General features: G+C 42.9%; 1 protein-coding gene across 1 annotated transcript; it reads right to left on the minus strand.

Moving 5' to 3' along the window:
* Nucleotides 1–410: 410 nt before the first annotated feature.
* LOC147894626 (nuclear poly(A) polymerase 4-like) lies at nt 411–14,073 on the minus strand. Its single transcript, XM_087384463.1, has 13 exons — nt 13,869–14,073; nt 13,150–13,521; nt 12,986–13,063; nt 12,656–12,763; nt 4,006–4,068; nt 3,764–3,925; nt 3,249–3,362; nt 3,071–3,133; nt 2,643–2,972; nt 2,382–2,546; nt 1,480–2,256; nt 1,135–1,211; nt 411–987 (listed from the first exon to the last, which is right to left on the minus strand). The coding sequence occupies exons 2-13, from the start codon at nt 13,279–13,281 to the stop codon at nt 963–965; spliced, it is 2,094 nt and encodes a 697-aa protein (XP_087240589.1). The 5' UTR covers nt 13,282–13,521; nt 13,869–14,073; the 3' UTR covers nt 411–962.
* Between the last annotated feature and the right edge of the window lie 1,183 nt (nt 14,074–15,256).

Genomic DNA, 15,256 nt, shown 5'->3' on the forward strand with positions numbered 1-15,256 from the left:
GCGAGAAATCAAGTCCAAATGGGGCTATGCATTGTTGCGGCTCTACATAGTTAACAACGGATTGTGAAAGCCCTGATAAAAATCCCACAACAAACTCCAAGACTTTAAAAAGATTGTGTGCACGCACGTTCATGTCTGCATGCGTGCGTGTGCATGCACGAGAGAGATTGAAATCAAATGAATCGCACAAACCATAGATATACAAGAACAAGAATGTGAATAAAAGCAAACATTCAAAAATATCCTTCAGCAAGACATTCAAACCAGGAAACACTAGCTGTAAAATATAGCAGATGTTCTGAAAGTAGAGTATATATTACAAATGTAGTGATACAACCATTGTACAATTTGACGAGAGCCCAGCCATGAACTCTCAAAGCCTTAACCCCCGACACCAACGCCCCCCCCCCCGACCCAAAAAAAGAAGAAACATAGTACATCTCTAATACATCCTAGGATAACACTCAAGATACCATCATTCAAAACATCCTCCTGGCTGAAAGATAGCACTCATCCCAGGGGAAATGTCTACGAAATCCTTGCCCATGAAAACCCTCAGCTGTTCTAGAGACAAACCTACTCAGATGAAGATTTCCATACTCAAGATGATCACCTAGAAGCTATTCCCAACCCCTGTAAATAATTAAGGCTTCCATGCACAGGCATGATTGCAAATTATACAATGTAAGCGATGACATCACCTCCAGAAATTTCAATTCAGGCTCCCACCATATTTCCAAGAAACTGTCTTCGCTGCATGGATCTGCACAAAATTGCTGGTAGTATGCACTGTCGTTTCCAAACAAGAACACGACAAAGGAAGTGGGGACTTACAGAATTTGCAATTTGTTTACTGCACGATCCAGCCGAACTCACCATCAAATTCAATGGAGATCAGGTTAGTCAACTCTCCCAGCTAGAGGCCCATTCAATGTTTTTTGAAAACCCAATTGATATGACCCTCAAGCAGTGGAGGCCAAACTCAATCTGTAGACATCAAAAAAGGGACACATACGATGCCAATTAAAAAGCCTGTAAAAGATGCACAGGGCAAACAAACAGAATACCTATTTAGAGGGTAGAATGACAACTGGCTGGTGAAACCCAAAAGCGGGAGGCCAAACAAACACTCACCTAATCGCCGGCTTCCGAGCACTGTCGGCTTTCACGTCAGGATGAACCCCCAAGGCTGTACCCAGTGTCACTGTAGGCTTGATCACAGCAAGCCGAGAAAAATAAAAAGAGGTCGGACCAAAGAGTTTCAAAAAAGCAAATAATATGTTACTCAACCCCATGCATGCATACCCATCCTCCATGTGTTTAGCGAGGCCCAGAAAGGAAGTCAAACCTCACAACGGGAAAAGGACTTTGAAAGAAATTTGAAACAAAACACATCCCTAGGCCTATAAGAAAGCAAAAGGAGAAGGAAAAGTAAAGAAGCGACTTATCAAAAAAGGACAGACAAGTGTAACTCCAGACCTCTAGTTCATCGCAGTTGCCACCCTGTGAGGACGCGGCAAACGACCCTGGGCGTACTCCTCTACCGGGACCAGTTGCATCCACATTGGACCTCATGCTCAAAGAAACTTGTTCCAAGTTGCAGCCATTGACGCCCATGGTTCCAAACCCTTTAATCCGTAAAGAATCAATAACACTTGAAGACTGTCCATTGATGACCCTCTTAGCCACCACCTCTTCACCAGGTGTGGCTCTGGGCAAAAACATCGGAAGCTCAGATCCTTCAGACCTGGCTGAGCTCAATATAGACGTGCTAGATACGGAAGTAACATATTTCTTTTGCCTCTGCAAAACATCCAATGGCCTTTCTGCCTTCCTCTTCTTCTCCCCTGTAATATCATCTGCCTCATCGTACAATGGATCTCCTGATCCGGTGGTCGGGGAATTGCTAGAAGAATGGGAAACTTTGAGTCCAGGGGGTGAAAATGACTTCCCTGAACTCCTCTGCGGCTTAATCGGCCGCACACCACCAGGGAATACGTAGACAGGAATGTGCTTACGACGTACATGAGAAACATAGATATCCATTCCAGGCTTCCAAAAAACATAGAGATTCACAGAATGCCTAAACTCATCAACTGTTCCACGTATATCAAACTGCTGACCTTCTTGGATAGGTACCCCCTGCTTACGTTGCAAACCCATGAAAAAAGACGTGTGCGGAACTTGCTTAGACGGGTCCACATACTCACAAGGATGAGGATGACATTGGAGCATGCCATAGGTGTCACGTTCAATCTGGTCAGTAAGCCACAAGTCACTCAAGGGAAAGTGTCAGTCAACACAAATATGAAGTACAAGTGAGACAACCTGCAAACAGTGTCTGCTTCAAACCTGTAAAGCAGATTCATGACGACAATCACCTTCAGTGTCAGCTGCCTCAGACGGGATTCAACCCAGCCCTTCCATGTTCGCAAATCATCTTCATCTGCTGCTGTGATATCAATTTGCAAATAATTCTTATATGAATCAAAAAATGGATACGCCTCAAACAGAGCACTCCACTCTGTGTGCTTTATCTCCACAGCCTGTAGTTCCAACACAATTATGAGAAATCGATGGTAGGCTGGATAGTGGTTTCGAAAGACTTGAGATCAAATGGTCCACCAGACCAGTAAACTGACCTTGCACACATCATTGGCCTTCTCAAACTGCTCTGTCATAACACGGAGAGTACTTGTTGAAACATTGTAACTGGAATTCATGCATGGATACGCAGGCGTGATTATTGGCATTAGATGAGTGCGATCTCGTGGATTCTTTCTAGGATCCCACACAGGAAGGCCCAAGGACCCTTCTTCAATCGGACATAGCATCACAGGATTTGGCCATCGCCATTGTGTGTATACACGAAAAAATCGGAAAACCAGCATACTAGGCACAGCATTAGGATAAAGTTGACAAATTCGTGCCACCAATAAAGCCCAGTTTACCCCACCAAGAAATCCCGTTACCTGCAAGAAATCTGTGAAAGTTACCAAAACTATGCCACCCATGCAGGTCAAAAGGTCAGAACTCTCGATTTGCAATGGAAATAAAAGTTGCCCAGTACATTTGAGTAGACTCCCCGCCTTTTAGCCCAAAGCTTCATACACCTCAAAGAAGTTCGGAAATGCTGCCAAAATCCAAATAAGTAATAAGAACCAAAATCCAACCAAGCAAGATCTAGAAATCAAAAGCTCTGCACATCAAAATCTTAGCAATAATCACACATCCTGTAAGAATCCAACCTGAATGTTTGGCACAAGCCGTAAAATCTGGTCTGTGACTCTACACCCATTAAGACTTCGGACGCTTTGCTCATCAACATTGCATAGTATAGAATCTTGTGAGATGTCAAGATCCTGCACATGAAATTTACAAGTAATTCAATAAATTCATGCAGTAATTCAAGTTTCACCGTCCCAAAAAGAAATCACAAGCTCTCAATAAAATGGCTTCAACATTATACAGAAATTAAGAGTTCAGTAATCGATACATTGGAATGATAGCAAGATATACACCAGGTGTTGCAATTGGTTTATCCTGGTTACCTTGCAGCAACTAAAATATAGAGTCTAGATACATTTTTAAGGGCTCCTAAGTTGATTTTAACCAATTGCAACATTTACCTCACTATCCTTCCAATGTATTTATTACTGAACTGTTCATTGCTGTTCAAATCCTGCTGGATGTCTCCTGCTGATAGCAGTGTAGGCCCCAAGCACTTGGGCCATATGTGTGTGAGTGGCAAAAAAAAATTTACCTCAGGGATAACCCACAAAGAAAGCCTAGCATAAACAAGGTCAATAGAGATTCCATTGAATTTGAACTTTAATACTGGAACGTGTGCATCTGGAACTGGATGAAGCTCTGTAACTTCTGGCATCTCCATAAGCATGTCATGAAGTACAATAAAAAAATCCTCCTACACAAACAACTCAGCCCATCATTGAACAGGACTTACAGGAAAGCAGCAGATAGCCCTGAGTATAAAGAAATAAATACCTCTCTTGAAACATGCCGGGGACCAATACAAAGAGTGTCAATATCCGCTCCAGGACCATGTACCTGCACATTTATGAGCTACTATTTGGCACTATAAATGTAAAGTAAATGAAATGGACGGCAGGCAGGAGATATTTTCTGACCAAAAACAAGTATTAATTTTATCCTGTTAAAGCTATGGACATTGTGAAACAAAACCTCATAGTAGTAGTGTGATGCATCCATGGAACAGCGAGGCCAATGTCAATAGGGAGAGAAGCGACCTCTACAAAATCCACTTGACTGTGGCCACATAAGACCCACAGGCAGAAAAGGCATGGATAGCCTAAAAACAGACCAGGAATATGCCAGCAGACCTCAATTACAAATGTCGTACAGGAGTGAAGCTTGAAACTCTAGCATGCACCCATACAAGTGGCATTGCCAAGAGAGCACATGATGTAAGGCACATTACCAATTCCCTATTTTACCTCTCCACTTCACAGGAAGGCATTCAATCACTACGAGTCTACAGGCAGCAGGCAGTAAATCATCACATTTTATGTTTCCTATTTATTGGTATCATTGAGTATGCAATTACAAAGGTTGCCAATAAAGCGCAGTGTAAAAAGAATTTGCTGCATAGTCTGTACTACACTTGCATGGGATGTAACATACTCACATAGAAAGCCATGCTTAGGTTTGTCAAGCCTGAATTCAGGTCTTTTGAGCATCAGCCTCCAAAATCAACTGCATTACGAGTTCCTCTCCCTTTAGCAGTAGGTACCACACTTGCATGGATGAAACCGTAATTCCAGCTTGTCATTCCGGAATTCAGGTCTCTGACTATCAGCCTCGAGTATTGACCCCAATATGAGTTCCTTTCCACTCGACACAAACGAATTGGAGAAAGTGAAGAGTTTTAAACCTTCAAAAACTTCTGGCTAGAGTTTGTAAGAAGTTAGCTTCTCCAAAGTGCATTTCTAAACTTCACCACTATATTTATCTTAGTTTAATCTTAAAGACTTGCTGGACTGCATTTAACAAATCGCCATAAATGAACTACCTCAAGTAACAATATTTATATTCCAGAAATTGCAAAAAGCAAGGTAATTCTTTTAGATTACCAAAAAAACTAAGCTTTTGACCAAGCTTTTGGGGGTTCAAGCATTACAGAGAGGTGAATTGGAATCTGTTTGCATGTTCATCCTTGCTACAATCGACTACCTCTTGCATGGCACATACATCTCTCTTCCAATCCCCGGGATGCCTAATTTATTCTCAAAACCTCCCCCACATCATTAGGGTAAGCACCATCTACCTATGCTCCTGCATACTGCCAAGAGAAAGGGGGATGCCTTACTCTTCTTTAACCCATACATACTTCCTCCTTCAAAGTTCATCTGGTTATCCGTGTTTGCTTTCACCTCAATTTATCCACACAGGTCAATCTGCCAATCAATCCAAATCTAATAAAAACCTGCTGGAGCCGTGCCACAGAAGTCCTTTGAAAGCGCATCTCTCTGGTAATTTGAAATTTGCTGCTGTCATCAGGAAATGTTTAGAAACCAATCACTTAAACTCCCTCACATTTGCTTCCCGCGTCGACGAACTGACCTTGTGGCATCACCAATACTCCTCCCTCAGGCGATACCAACTGCAGATACCACTGGAGAAGCTTTGCTGCATCAAGTTGCTATTGAAATTCAGTGTAGCAGAAACTACTACAGCCAATCTAACTACTATCCTTTGGAGCAAAATGTTCTTAGTTATGCATCGTCTGGTTCAAAGGCAGTCAGTGCCCAACACTGTCTGGCCAGTGGCCACTTCATCTAGGCACAAGCTCATGATTTGAATGTGAGAAATTTCAAAAGTGTTGCCATTTCAGTGCTGCTGGAACAGGCTTATGCTACAGAGCAGGCTGTGCATGGTGATGCTGCTGAACACAGGTGCTGTTGAAAAGGGTAATGCTATCGCTGCTATACATGGTCATGTTATACAAGCCGCTGCACATCCTGCTACTTATAGACCCTTGAACATGCTCTTGGAGCTGCAAGTGCTGATGGGCTGTAGGAGCTGTTGGATCTGCTATAGGCTTTAAAGACAACAGGAATTTTGTTTTGTTGGCATCCCCTTCATTGATTCATGTTGACTTGATAGACTTGCGTGCATTGTCTGATGTCTGAAAAACCAAAGTCCGTTCTTAAGACTTCTGATTCTTTGAAACATTCCAAAACCTTTTCTTCGACATCAGGCAAAATGCCTCACAAGCACACTGCATGTGACCACCCACCTTTCACATCCTCATTGCATCTTTTTTGGGCCATCTTGTGCTCAAAATTTTGCCATTCTTCCGAGGGTCATATCTTTCTATCCAGGTGGAATTTGGAGACGCTCCAAAAAACAAAATCTCTCGCCAGCTCGCGCACTATGCAGCTCTCACATCATATTTGACATTTGGGATATTCACTCTATAGCATTTGCATAAACCTCTTTATCGGCACCCCTCTTGATCAGATTGCATCCTCTCCAAAAAATCAAGATAAATTCTATTTTGCTGCCCTTTTCATCTCGATCGACAAGTAGACTAGTTATAGGACTAGCTATCATAGAGGAGAGAACTCCAAACAGAGCCAAGGGTCATATCTTTCTATCCAGGTGGAATTTGGAGACGCTCCAAAATGCAAAATTTCTCGCCAGCTCGCGCACTATGCAGCTCTCGCATCAGATTTGACATTTGGGATTTTCACTCTATAGCATTTGCATATCATCAGCACCCCTCTTGATCAGATTGCATCCTCTCCAATAAATCAAGATAAATTCCATTTTGCTGCTTTTTTTATCTCAATCGACAAGTAGACTAGTTATAGGACTAGCTACCATAGAGGAAAGAACTCCAAAAAGAGCCAATTGAAACCCTTCTCAAAAAATCATGATTAGTTCCACAAGAAGGATTGTCCTAAATGGCTTGCCGAAAAGGCTGTAAAAGTGCCTACTTCTTTGGTCGCCAATGTGGCTCTTCTAGCCCCACCACTAGCCTCAGCTACAAATGCCGTCTTCCCTGCTTTGAACGCCATTCCGCCGTCCAAAGGTTGAAAGAGGTTAACCACTTGGATTGTGTATAATTCATTATTTTCCGCAAGGTACATCATCTTCACGAGTATAACTACACATTTTTAGCCCCATCATCATGTGCCTTTAATACTTGTAGATGGCATGCAATCTATGCTACAAGATTTTGGGCCTTTTAAAATCGACACATGGCAAAACATGACTGTCATAATAGCTTAGCCCCTTAGTATATGGATAAACAGGGTACCCTTCCACTTTGAAGCTCTGTAAAATCCATTCACCGAAGTTTTATCATGGTGGCAAATCCTTCCTCTAGTACAAATTTTGTTGGACATGCATGCTACCCCATTATAATAATTTGAAGATAAATACACATACCCCAAAACTGTACATATATATCAATAAACAAAATATGTATAGGTCCTTAAGGTAGACTCTGCAGTCAGAAACTCGTAGGCTAGAGTAAGTTAATGTGTGAGCAATAGGTAAAGTATTAGTTCATTTGGCTGAAGTCGAACCTTATAGCTTAATTTTGCCTCATCTGTTGGCCAGGCTAGGATTTTAGGTTTAGGCCTCAAAGTGATACTTTAGTTGTATTTTCGCCTGCCCTCTTGTGCTGCTGCAATAACATTCAGCTTTGACTGCTTGCTGTTTGACCTTCAAGCTGTTGTACTTTACTTCCAAGCAAGCTATTCGTGGTATCAGTGCAGGGCTGTCATCCTGCTACAAGCTTCCACCTGCATCTGCAGTCCCCGACTTCATTTCCAAGAGCTCTTTCCAGTTACACAACTGGTTGGCACTGCTGCTGTTGCTGTTTACAAACTCGTCAGATAGCCACCCAAGTGCCTAGCTCTGCTGGTTGTCTTCTCCAGCTCAAGGCCGTCTTCTCTTTGTAGGATCAGCTCCTCTTTGTTGGGGCAGCTTCGTTGTGCTGAAGTGCACCGCCACAGCTTGCTTTTGACAGCAAAAACAGCCGCATTTCAACTCACTCCAGCCCTTGCAGACAAAGTTTTCTGCAGCTTTCTTGCCCATGAACAGCTTGAACAGTGCAAATTTCGTTACAGCCTCTGTCAGCATTGTCCGTATGGTCTGTACAAACTATCAAGAATCTGTCAGGTCCCTGTGCCTTGGACTTTGTTTGCAATTCAAGCAGGCTGCACATCTTCGTTTCTCAGAATTTGTGCAGGTCATTGACCTTGTGCCTGTCACAATAAGACATTTTAGAGCCGTCGTTGGATTCAGTCAGTTTTCTCTGGGTTCTTTGCGTTTGTGGGTTGCATATCTGCAGGCGCAATTGGATGGTTTGAAGACGGATGAAGGGGCAAGTATGGATGGTTAAGGACTTCAAAGAGCAATAGGCCAATACTGATAAGGTTGTGCCAAATAGTCAGATTGTGTCCACAATGCTGACTTTGACAGCCATCGGCATTTGATCAACTGGTCACTTTATTGTTGCAAGAAGAGCAAAGCCGTGCTAATTGGAATACCTCTATCTCAGGTGATCAGGCTTTTACTACCCCTTATAAGAGTAATGCCAAAACACCAAAGTCTAGTTTCTTGTTATTCCTTTGATACTTGGTGGATAGCACATGCAAGATCAGGCATATTGGAAAACTGAAGCTGAGCGTAACATCGTGAAAGCTGAGAAAATTATCAACGTGCCAAGCAAGCTTTGTGCTCGGGATGCAAGCAGGGGTGAAGGAAGGGGGGGAGAGGGAGAGAGAGAGGGGGAGAGGGAGAGAGAGAGTAAAACCAAACCCAAAAGCTGTCATTTCAGTCTAAGCACCAAGGCTGTATACATGAACTATGCATCCCCCAGGCTGCGAATCCCCATACGTACCTTCTCTCTCTCTCCATACATAGAAACTTGTCAACCTCCAACTCTCTGGAATACTCTCTCTCCCCCCCCCCCTCACACCCAGTCCCACACTTCTTAATCAAACCACTCTACCTCTCCCCATGGGAATATGACCCTACACCAACTTATTTAGTTACATATCCCAAGCCCCAATGACCCGATTGACATGAAACGGGTGAGCTCATGCAGCTGCTACTGAGCTCGCGCTGCATACTCCGTAGCTGGGGCAGATATTTGATGCGGAAATTTATGTTATTACTACTAGAGGTGGTAAGCGGGCTTTAGTGACTGTGTACTAGGCTGTGTCGGGCTGTTTTGTAAGTCCACCTCTGCTATGGAGTCCAGAGGGAGGTGGGTGTTGAGTGAGCAACTCTCCAAGACAGGTCCATCATCCTACATCCAAAGCAAAATGCAACACACTGCCATCCACTATAAGAAAGCTCGTGAAAATAATGAATGCCTCTATCTGAAGTGATCAGGCTTTTGCTACCCATCGTAAGAGTAATGCAAAAATACCATTTTTATTTTATTTGTTTATTTTTTTAACCTAGATGAATCCAGGAACATTCCCAAACTCATCCTCTAAAAACACAACACCAAAGTCTAGTATGTAAGCCCAAGCACAATTGTAGTATAACTTCGAAAGACAACACAAAAAAGAAAAAGAAGAGATGCATTTATTGCAAGAAACCATATCATTATATCTCTAAATGTCGAAAATGCATAGAATTAGAGAAGCAGCAACAGACCTGCCTTGCAGTTACTAATGCTACATTTTTCATGAGGGATGAAGCAACCAATATACCTTTGTAAGACTAGAACAAGTCCAATCATACGAATTCAGATTTTTTGTTGTTCTAGGGATGAAGCATTGTTCTAGGGATGAAGCAGCCAATGATGCTTACCATGATTGGGTTTTGTGGTTACATGCCAATAATACTTTTATTTCATGATTCTTGCATGGCACTTTCTCATGCATTCAGCACGTGGTATTTTGACAATGGTGCTTCATTTCCTCTTGCAAGAAGTTTCTTTCTCTACATGATGCACCGAAGGGGGGCCCGTGTCAATAACGCATCATATGAAGTGAAGGGAATAGGGCATTCATTGGTCAAGTTGAGCTCACTGAAGCATTAAGTGATCCTGTCTCTCTACGAAATGTTTTTTAATTTCCAGGGATCAAAAAGACTCTCATATCCATTTCAGCCATTGCTACATCAAGATGTAGACTTATCTTTGATAGTTACCGTTATGCCAGCTATGATTTCAGAAATGGCAATACCATTTTCATTACGGGAACATCGACTCAAGGTCTATATAAACTTTATGCCTATGGCATAGGATTCTCTTGTTTCAGATTCTCATGTTTCAAGCATTCGAGCTATGGCAGCCTAGTTAGATTGCATTCAAAGGATATAATTGTTGATCTGCCAAAGCTGCATGTGTTGTCGAGACATGTTTGTAAAAGACGCCTACACGGAAGAATGCATCTGTCTTCTTTTCCTAAAGATGAGAGTGCTGGTGCATCCCATAAGTTGCATCTAGTTCACAGTTATGTGTGTGGCCCAATGCGGACGCAACTATTAGGGCTTATTCTTACTTTGTGGATGCCTTCACAACGCATACTTGGGTTTACCTATTGAAGTCCAAGTCATGTGCCTCTGCTTCCTTTAAGCAATTTCTCACTCTGCACATACAAAGGAGTGATTTCACACACATCACAGTTACAAGGGAGTGAATGCATCTGTCTTCTTTTCCTAAAAATGGGAGTGTTGGTGCATCCCATAAGTTGCATTTGGTTCACAGTTATGTGTGTGGCCCAATGTGGACGCATCTATTAGGGCTTATTCTTACTTTGTGGATGCCTTCACAACGCATACTTGGGTTTACCTACTGAAGTCCAAGTCAAATGCCTCTGCTTGCTTTAAGCAATTTCTCGCCATCGTTGAGAATGAAAACGGACACAAGCTTGCCACACTCCACACTTACACGGGAGTGAGTTCATATATATCACAACAAAATGAAATTGCAACAAGCAAGAATAGGGCATTGATCAAGATGGCACGGTGTATGATGAGGTTAAGTCTTTGCCGAACAAATTCTGGTTGGATGCCATCATGTGTGCCAATTATGCCTATCATGAGCGTTCCGATGCCTTGCACTTTTCTGTTAGAGATACAACATAAGCTTGAGGACAAGGCTGTTAAATGCATTTACATCAGTTAAGCAAAGGGCGTAGATTATACTAGCATAATTCAAGAATAGTTATCATTAGCAATGTTATCTTTGCTATTGTTAGACCATGAAAAAAACTTACTATTGTTGCTTTTGATGTCTTTGATACATTGTTGTTTTGTTCAAGTCCGCATCAAATTTGCATAAGTCTATGGAGGCTACCTCCAACTCAGCCACAAGCAAGTGTTTTACAACCAAATACAAGATCTAATTTACAGCTTGATATGCCTTCCATTGATCAGGCCACCACAGATCATGCAGTGACTAAGGACAACGTTGTCATAAGACAGCAGAATACAATCCATACACAGTTGTTAGATAGATACCTTAAAGGACAGCAAACAAGCTGAACCTGTGTCTAGACCCACGAGGGTAGCCTCTTGCCTATGCGAGACTTAGTGGAGGTTGCATTGATTGCTACCGCATGCAACAAAGAGCAACTGAGTCACAAAGATTCTTTAAGAGCAAGGGTTGGAAGGATGCTAGAAGGCTGCAAATAGAAAGTAGAAAGCTAATTCTAGAAATTAGAAAGCTAAACAAACCAAACTATGCACATCGCAACATATGACAATCTAGAATAATTGTGGTTATCTAAGTACAACCTTAGATATGTATTGAGTTGAATTATTGAACCTCTTCAATTACAAAATATTAAATTGTTTTTAAAGTCAATAGTAGGGTAGACTCTGTTCGGCTCAAAAGTTGACAAACTTTCCCCAAATGTTGGCTACAATGTGCTAGTTTCGGCCAAGATTAACCGAGTTGCGAGGTTTTCTTTTAAGTTTGCAATAGTCATACAGATATTATTGTATTCCAAAAGTGTAAATTTCAAGGACTGTCTTGTTACATATAGGTATTATTGTATCCAAGGAGCATAAGTTTCAACCACACTAACATTACTTGGAACACGGTCTTTATTTTAGCTAAAGCAAGTAGCTTGCATTTGAGATTGCAAGGCCTTATTTACATTTTAGGCACACGTAGTGATCACATCAATCCAAAGCACTTGGATTGCATCGTTGTCATTCAGCTTCTCGCACTTGCCTTACATATATAAGGTCATTTCTTACCAATTCATCTTCCTATCATGCCACTAAAACTTTTTTTCATTCAGTGCTTCTCCCAATGATGCTCCCACCAATCTCATGTAGAGGCCCCACTATGCAATGTTTGTGAGGGTGCACCCTAGTTTAAAAAGGGTGTACCTCTGATTGACACTACACAAGTTCTACCCAAGTCCTACATTTGCAAGGACACAATATATACCTTCATAAAACTAGAATATATCCAATCTTTAAAAATGTATTTTAAGTAGTACAAGCGAAAGAACACAATGTTTAAGTATATATTTCATGAGTAACGAGGAGAGTAAGATCAAGGACTGAAACCAACATCTTGCTGTCGTGCACTACTGATGCCACCGTTGCAGAAGCTGATTTCATGACGTACATAAAAAAACATAACCAAAACAAATGAATACTGAAGATACTGTGGAATCATCCTTACCCCAAGACGGTAGGAGCCAAATGTAAATATTTTTGCATTCGCCTCTTGCACAAACTGGTCACTGTAACCTTTGTCTACACTTATCTTCTTGACCCAGATTTTGACAATCTATCGCCAGCAGCCAACACCTTGTTAGCTCGTAGCAAAGCAACTTCCTAACTATGGCTGCGCCTAAGCCATGGGAAGTTTACAAAGATCAGTCGAACACCAAAAACGACTGCCCCATGCACATGGATCTCCATGCAACCCTCACAAAAAACATGTACTCTCTTTACAAGTTATCAGAACAGAAAAGGTCAATTTACGTTTGAAACATAGCATACATTTTACCTGATCAAGTCGCCCAAGAACCTCCTCTCTAAGAACTGATTCTTCTTGACTCTCGTATAGTCCCGCACTCACTAAATACTGGAACGATAACACGTGCATCAGATTCTTAACCAAATCAGGATTCGAAGTTAGAAACTGTCCCAAAACTCCAATAGACAGTATACCTTTTCTAGCTCCCGATTTCTTGAGAGATCCACCTCCGTTGGCCCTGAAGTAGAAAGAGGTTCGGTGACGCCGAACTGCCGTAAGTTTTTCTCTGAAGCCATAGACGCAACGCTGACAATACCAGCAGACATGAGGAAGTGGACCGCTGTGCCCTGAAAGAGTTATCGAGCAGTCGTCTAAGACTTGTCTATCGTGAGCGAGGGTAAGGATCCACTACTGATGCTGCGGACAGCCCTTATCTGTCATGAACTATCGTAGACTGCCAAACGCATCGTATCTTATCATTGAAACAAAAAAATCAATGACTCCCATGCCATGTCACGATCTCTTCCCCTGCTCGAACACAGATCAGCCGAAACCCGCAGATTCTCCTGCAAAACAGAGCTGAGCTACATTAGAATTCAAGAGGTGGACAAAAAAAAACAGAGCTACTAGGCAAACCCTACAACGTGACGAGAAACGGGAATAATTTACGGCTGCCCGTGGGCTGATGTTCGACAGGGACAAACCCTAAAATCGGAGGGGCACGATGTACCAGAAAGGGCATAATTTGCGGTGCAGATCTAGAAACGAGAAAGGGGAGGGAAGAGGGGGAAATCAGGGGAAAAGAAGGACGGTGAGAAACGAAGGAAATTCTTCGATGGGGGAGGAAGAAGGGCATGTGAAATCGCAGAGGAGGAGGGAGAGGGGGGGCAAAAAATCGGAGAGGAGGGAGGACCTGGGGGAAGAAATCTGGAGGCGGAGCTGCTGCTGCTGCTGCTGCTGCTGGTGATGGTGATGGAGGTGGTGCTCTACTCAGAAGGACGGCGATGGAGGAAGAAGAAGAGAGGAAGCAGCCATAGCCATAGCCAAAGGTTGGGGCATGCTGTTTCCCCCACAGGAAAAAGTCGTCCGTTCGCAGAAAAAAAAGGATTGGGGTTTGTTTTTAGCCGACTCCACTCACACACACGAGTCAAGTAAACACCACCTAGAGTTGTCGGTGCCTTATACCCTCGAAGGCTCGAACCCCTTTGCCTTTGCTTGCCTGATGTTGCTAGCAGCTTGCACTGCTTGCCTGCTGCAGAAGCCCTTGCTCCAGTTGCACACGTCCTGATTCCACCACTCGTGGCCTGGCACATCCTACCCTCATCGCCACCGTGGATGTATGTGTGCATCTGTGTGTGTGTGTGTATGTGTGTGTGTGTGTGTGTGTGTGTGTGTGTGTGTGTGTGTGTTTTTGGGGGGGTGCATGAGCTCCACCCCAATCATGCACCTTGGCCTATTGCCTCCCGATCCAAGGCAGCGTGCCCCCTCGCTAGAAGGACAGATGAGTGAGACGAGGTGGGCTAGGGTGGGGAAACAATTCACTAACCATAACCAAGGGGTTTAATAGTAGGAGGGCAGGTGAGTGAGAGCATGGTGAGTAAGGTGGGCTAGGGGGTTGGGGAGGTGGGGAAACAATTCATTAACCATAACCAAGGGGTGTAATAGTAGTGCTAATGAATTGTGTTGGTAGCCTATTTTGGTCATGATCAAATCCCAACCATGTGAAGTGCTCACATGTAACATTGTGGAGTTAGCCACAAGTCAAAATGATATGTACACAACTCTTCGAACATAAATATATCCATCAGTCAATTGTGAAAGCTAATGACGCATCATAGCAGCCCAAGGGTAATCCCCCTAGTGCTCTTAAAACCTTAGTACAAGTAGGAAATTCTCAAAAGATTGAGGGCAAGTGATTGATTGGCAATCATCATGTCGGATGCAAATCCAAGGATGCAACAAAGAGAGAGGGAAGGTGGTCTACTTAAGGCATCCTCAAGGCCGCTAATGCAGAGTTTATGAGGGACAACAAACCCAATGGTGGCTGCTACTATAGTTCTTCCATCTCTTTGACCTTCTCTATTGCATTCCAGGCCCAATCCAAGCTGCAAGGAGCGGAAATTGGAATCCAACGGAGGCTTAAGAGAAAATGCAAGGCTGCCATGCAAATACGTTGGTGAGGAAGCTACTGGTGGAGGGATTCCTAGGTCTTCCCATGATGTTCGCTTTGGTCACGCCACTTCTTTGTTTTTTAAAGGCCCAGTTTTGTGAAGGTGAGAGAGGGAGCATCAAATCGTAGAG

This window comes from Dipteris shenzhenensis, chromosome 14, assembly GCF_047967505.1.
Source record: "Dipteris shenzhenensis isolate YYH24624 ecotype China chromosome 14, Dip_SZ_1.0, whole genome shotgun sequence".
NCBI lineage: Eukaryota > Viridiplantae > Streptophyta > Polypodiopsida > Gleicheniales > Dipteridaceae > Dipteris > Dipteris shenzhenensis.

Coding starts and splice junctions, on each gene's coding strand:
- LOC147894626 (XM_087384463.1), bottom strand. CDS start 13,281: ATGTCTGCTGGTATTGTCAGCGTTGCGTCTATGGCTTCAGAGAAAAAC. Junction 12,764..12,985: donor TTCTTGGGCGACTTGATCAG/GTAAAATGTATG, acceptor TGCTGGCGATAG/ATTGTCAAAATCTGGGTCAA. Junction 3,363..3,763: donor CTTTGTGGGTTATCCCTGAG/GTAAATTTTTTT, acceptor TTTCATGTGCAG/GATCTTGACATCTCACAAGA.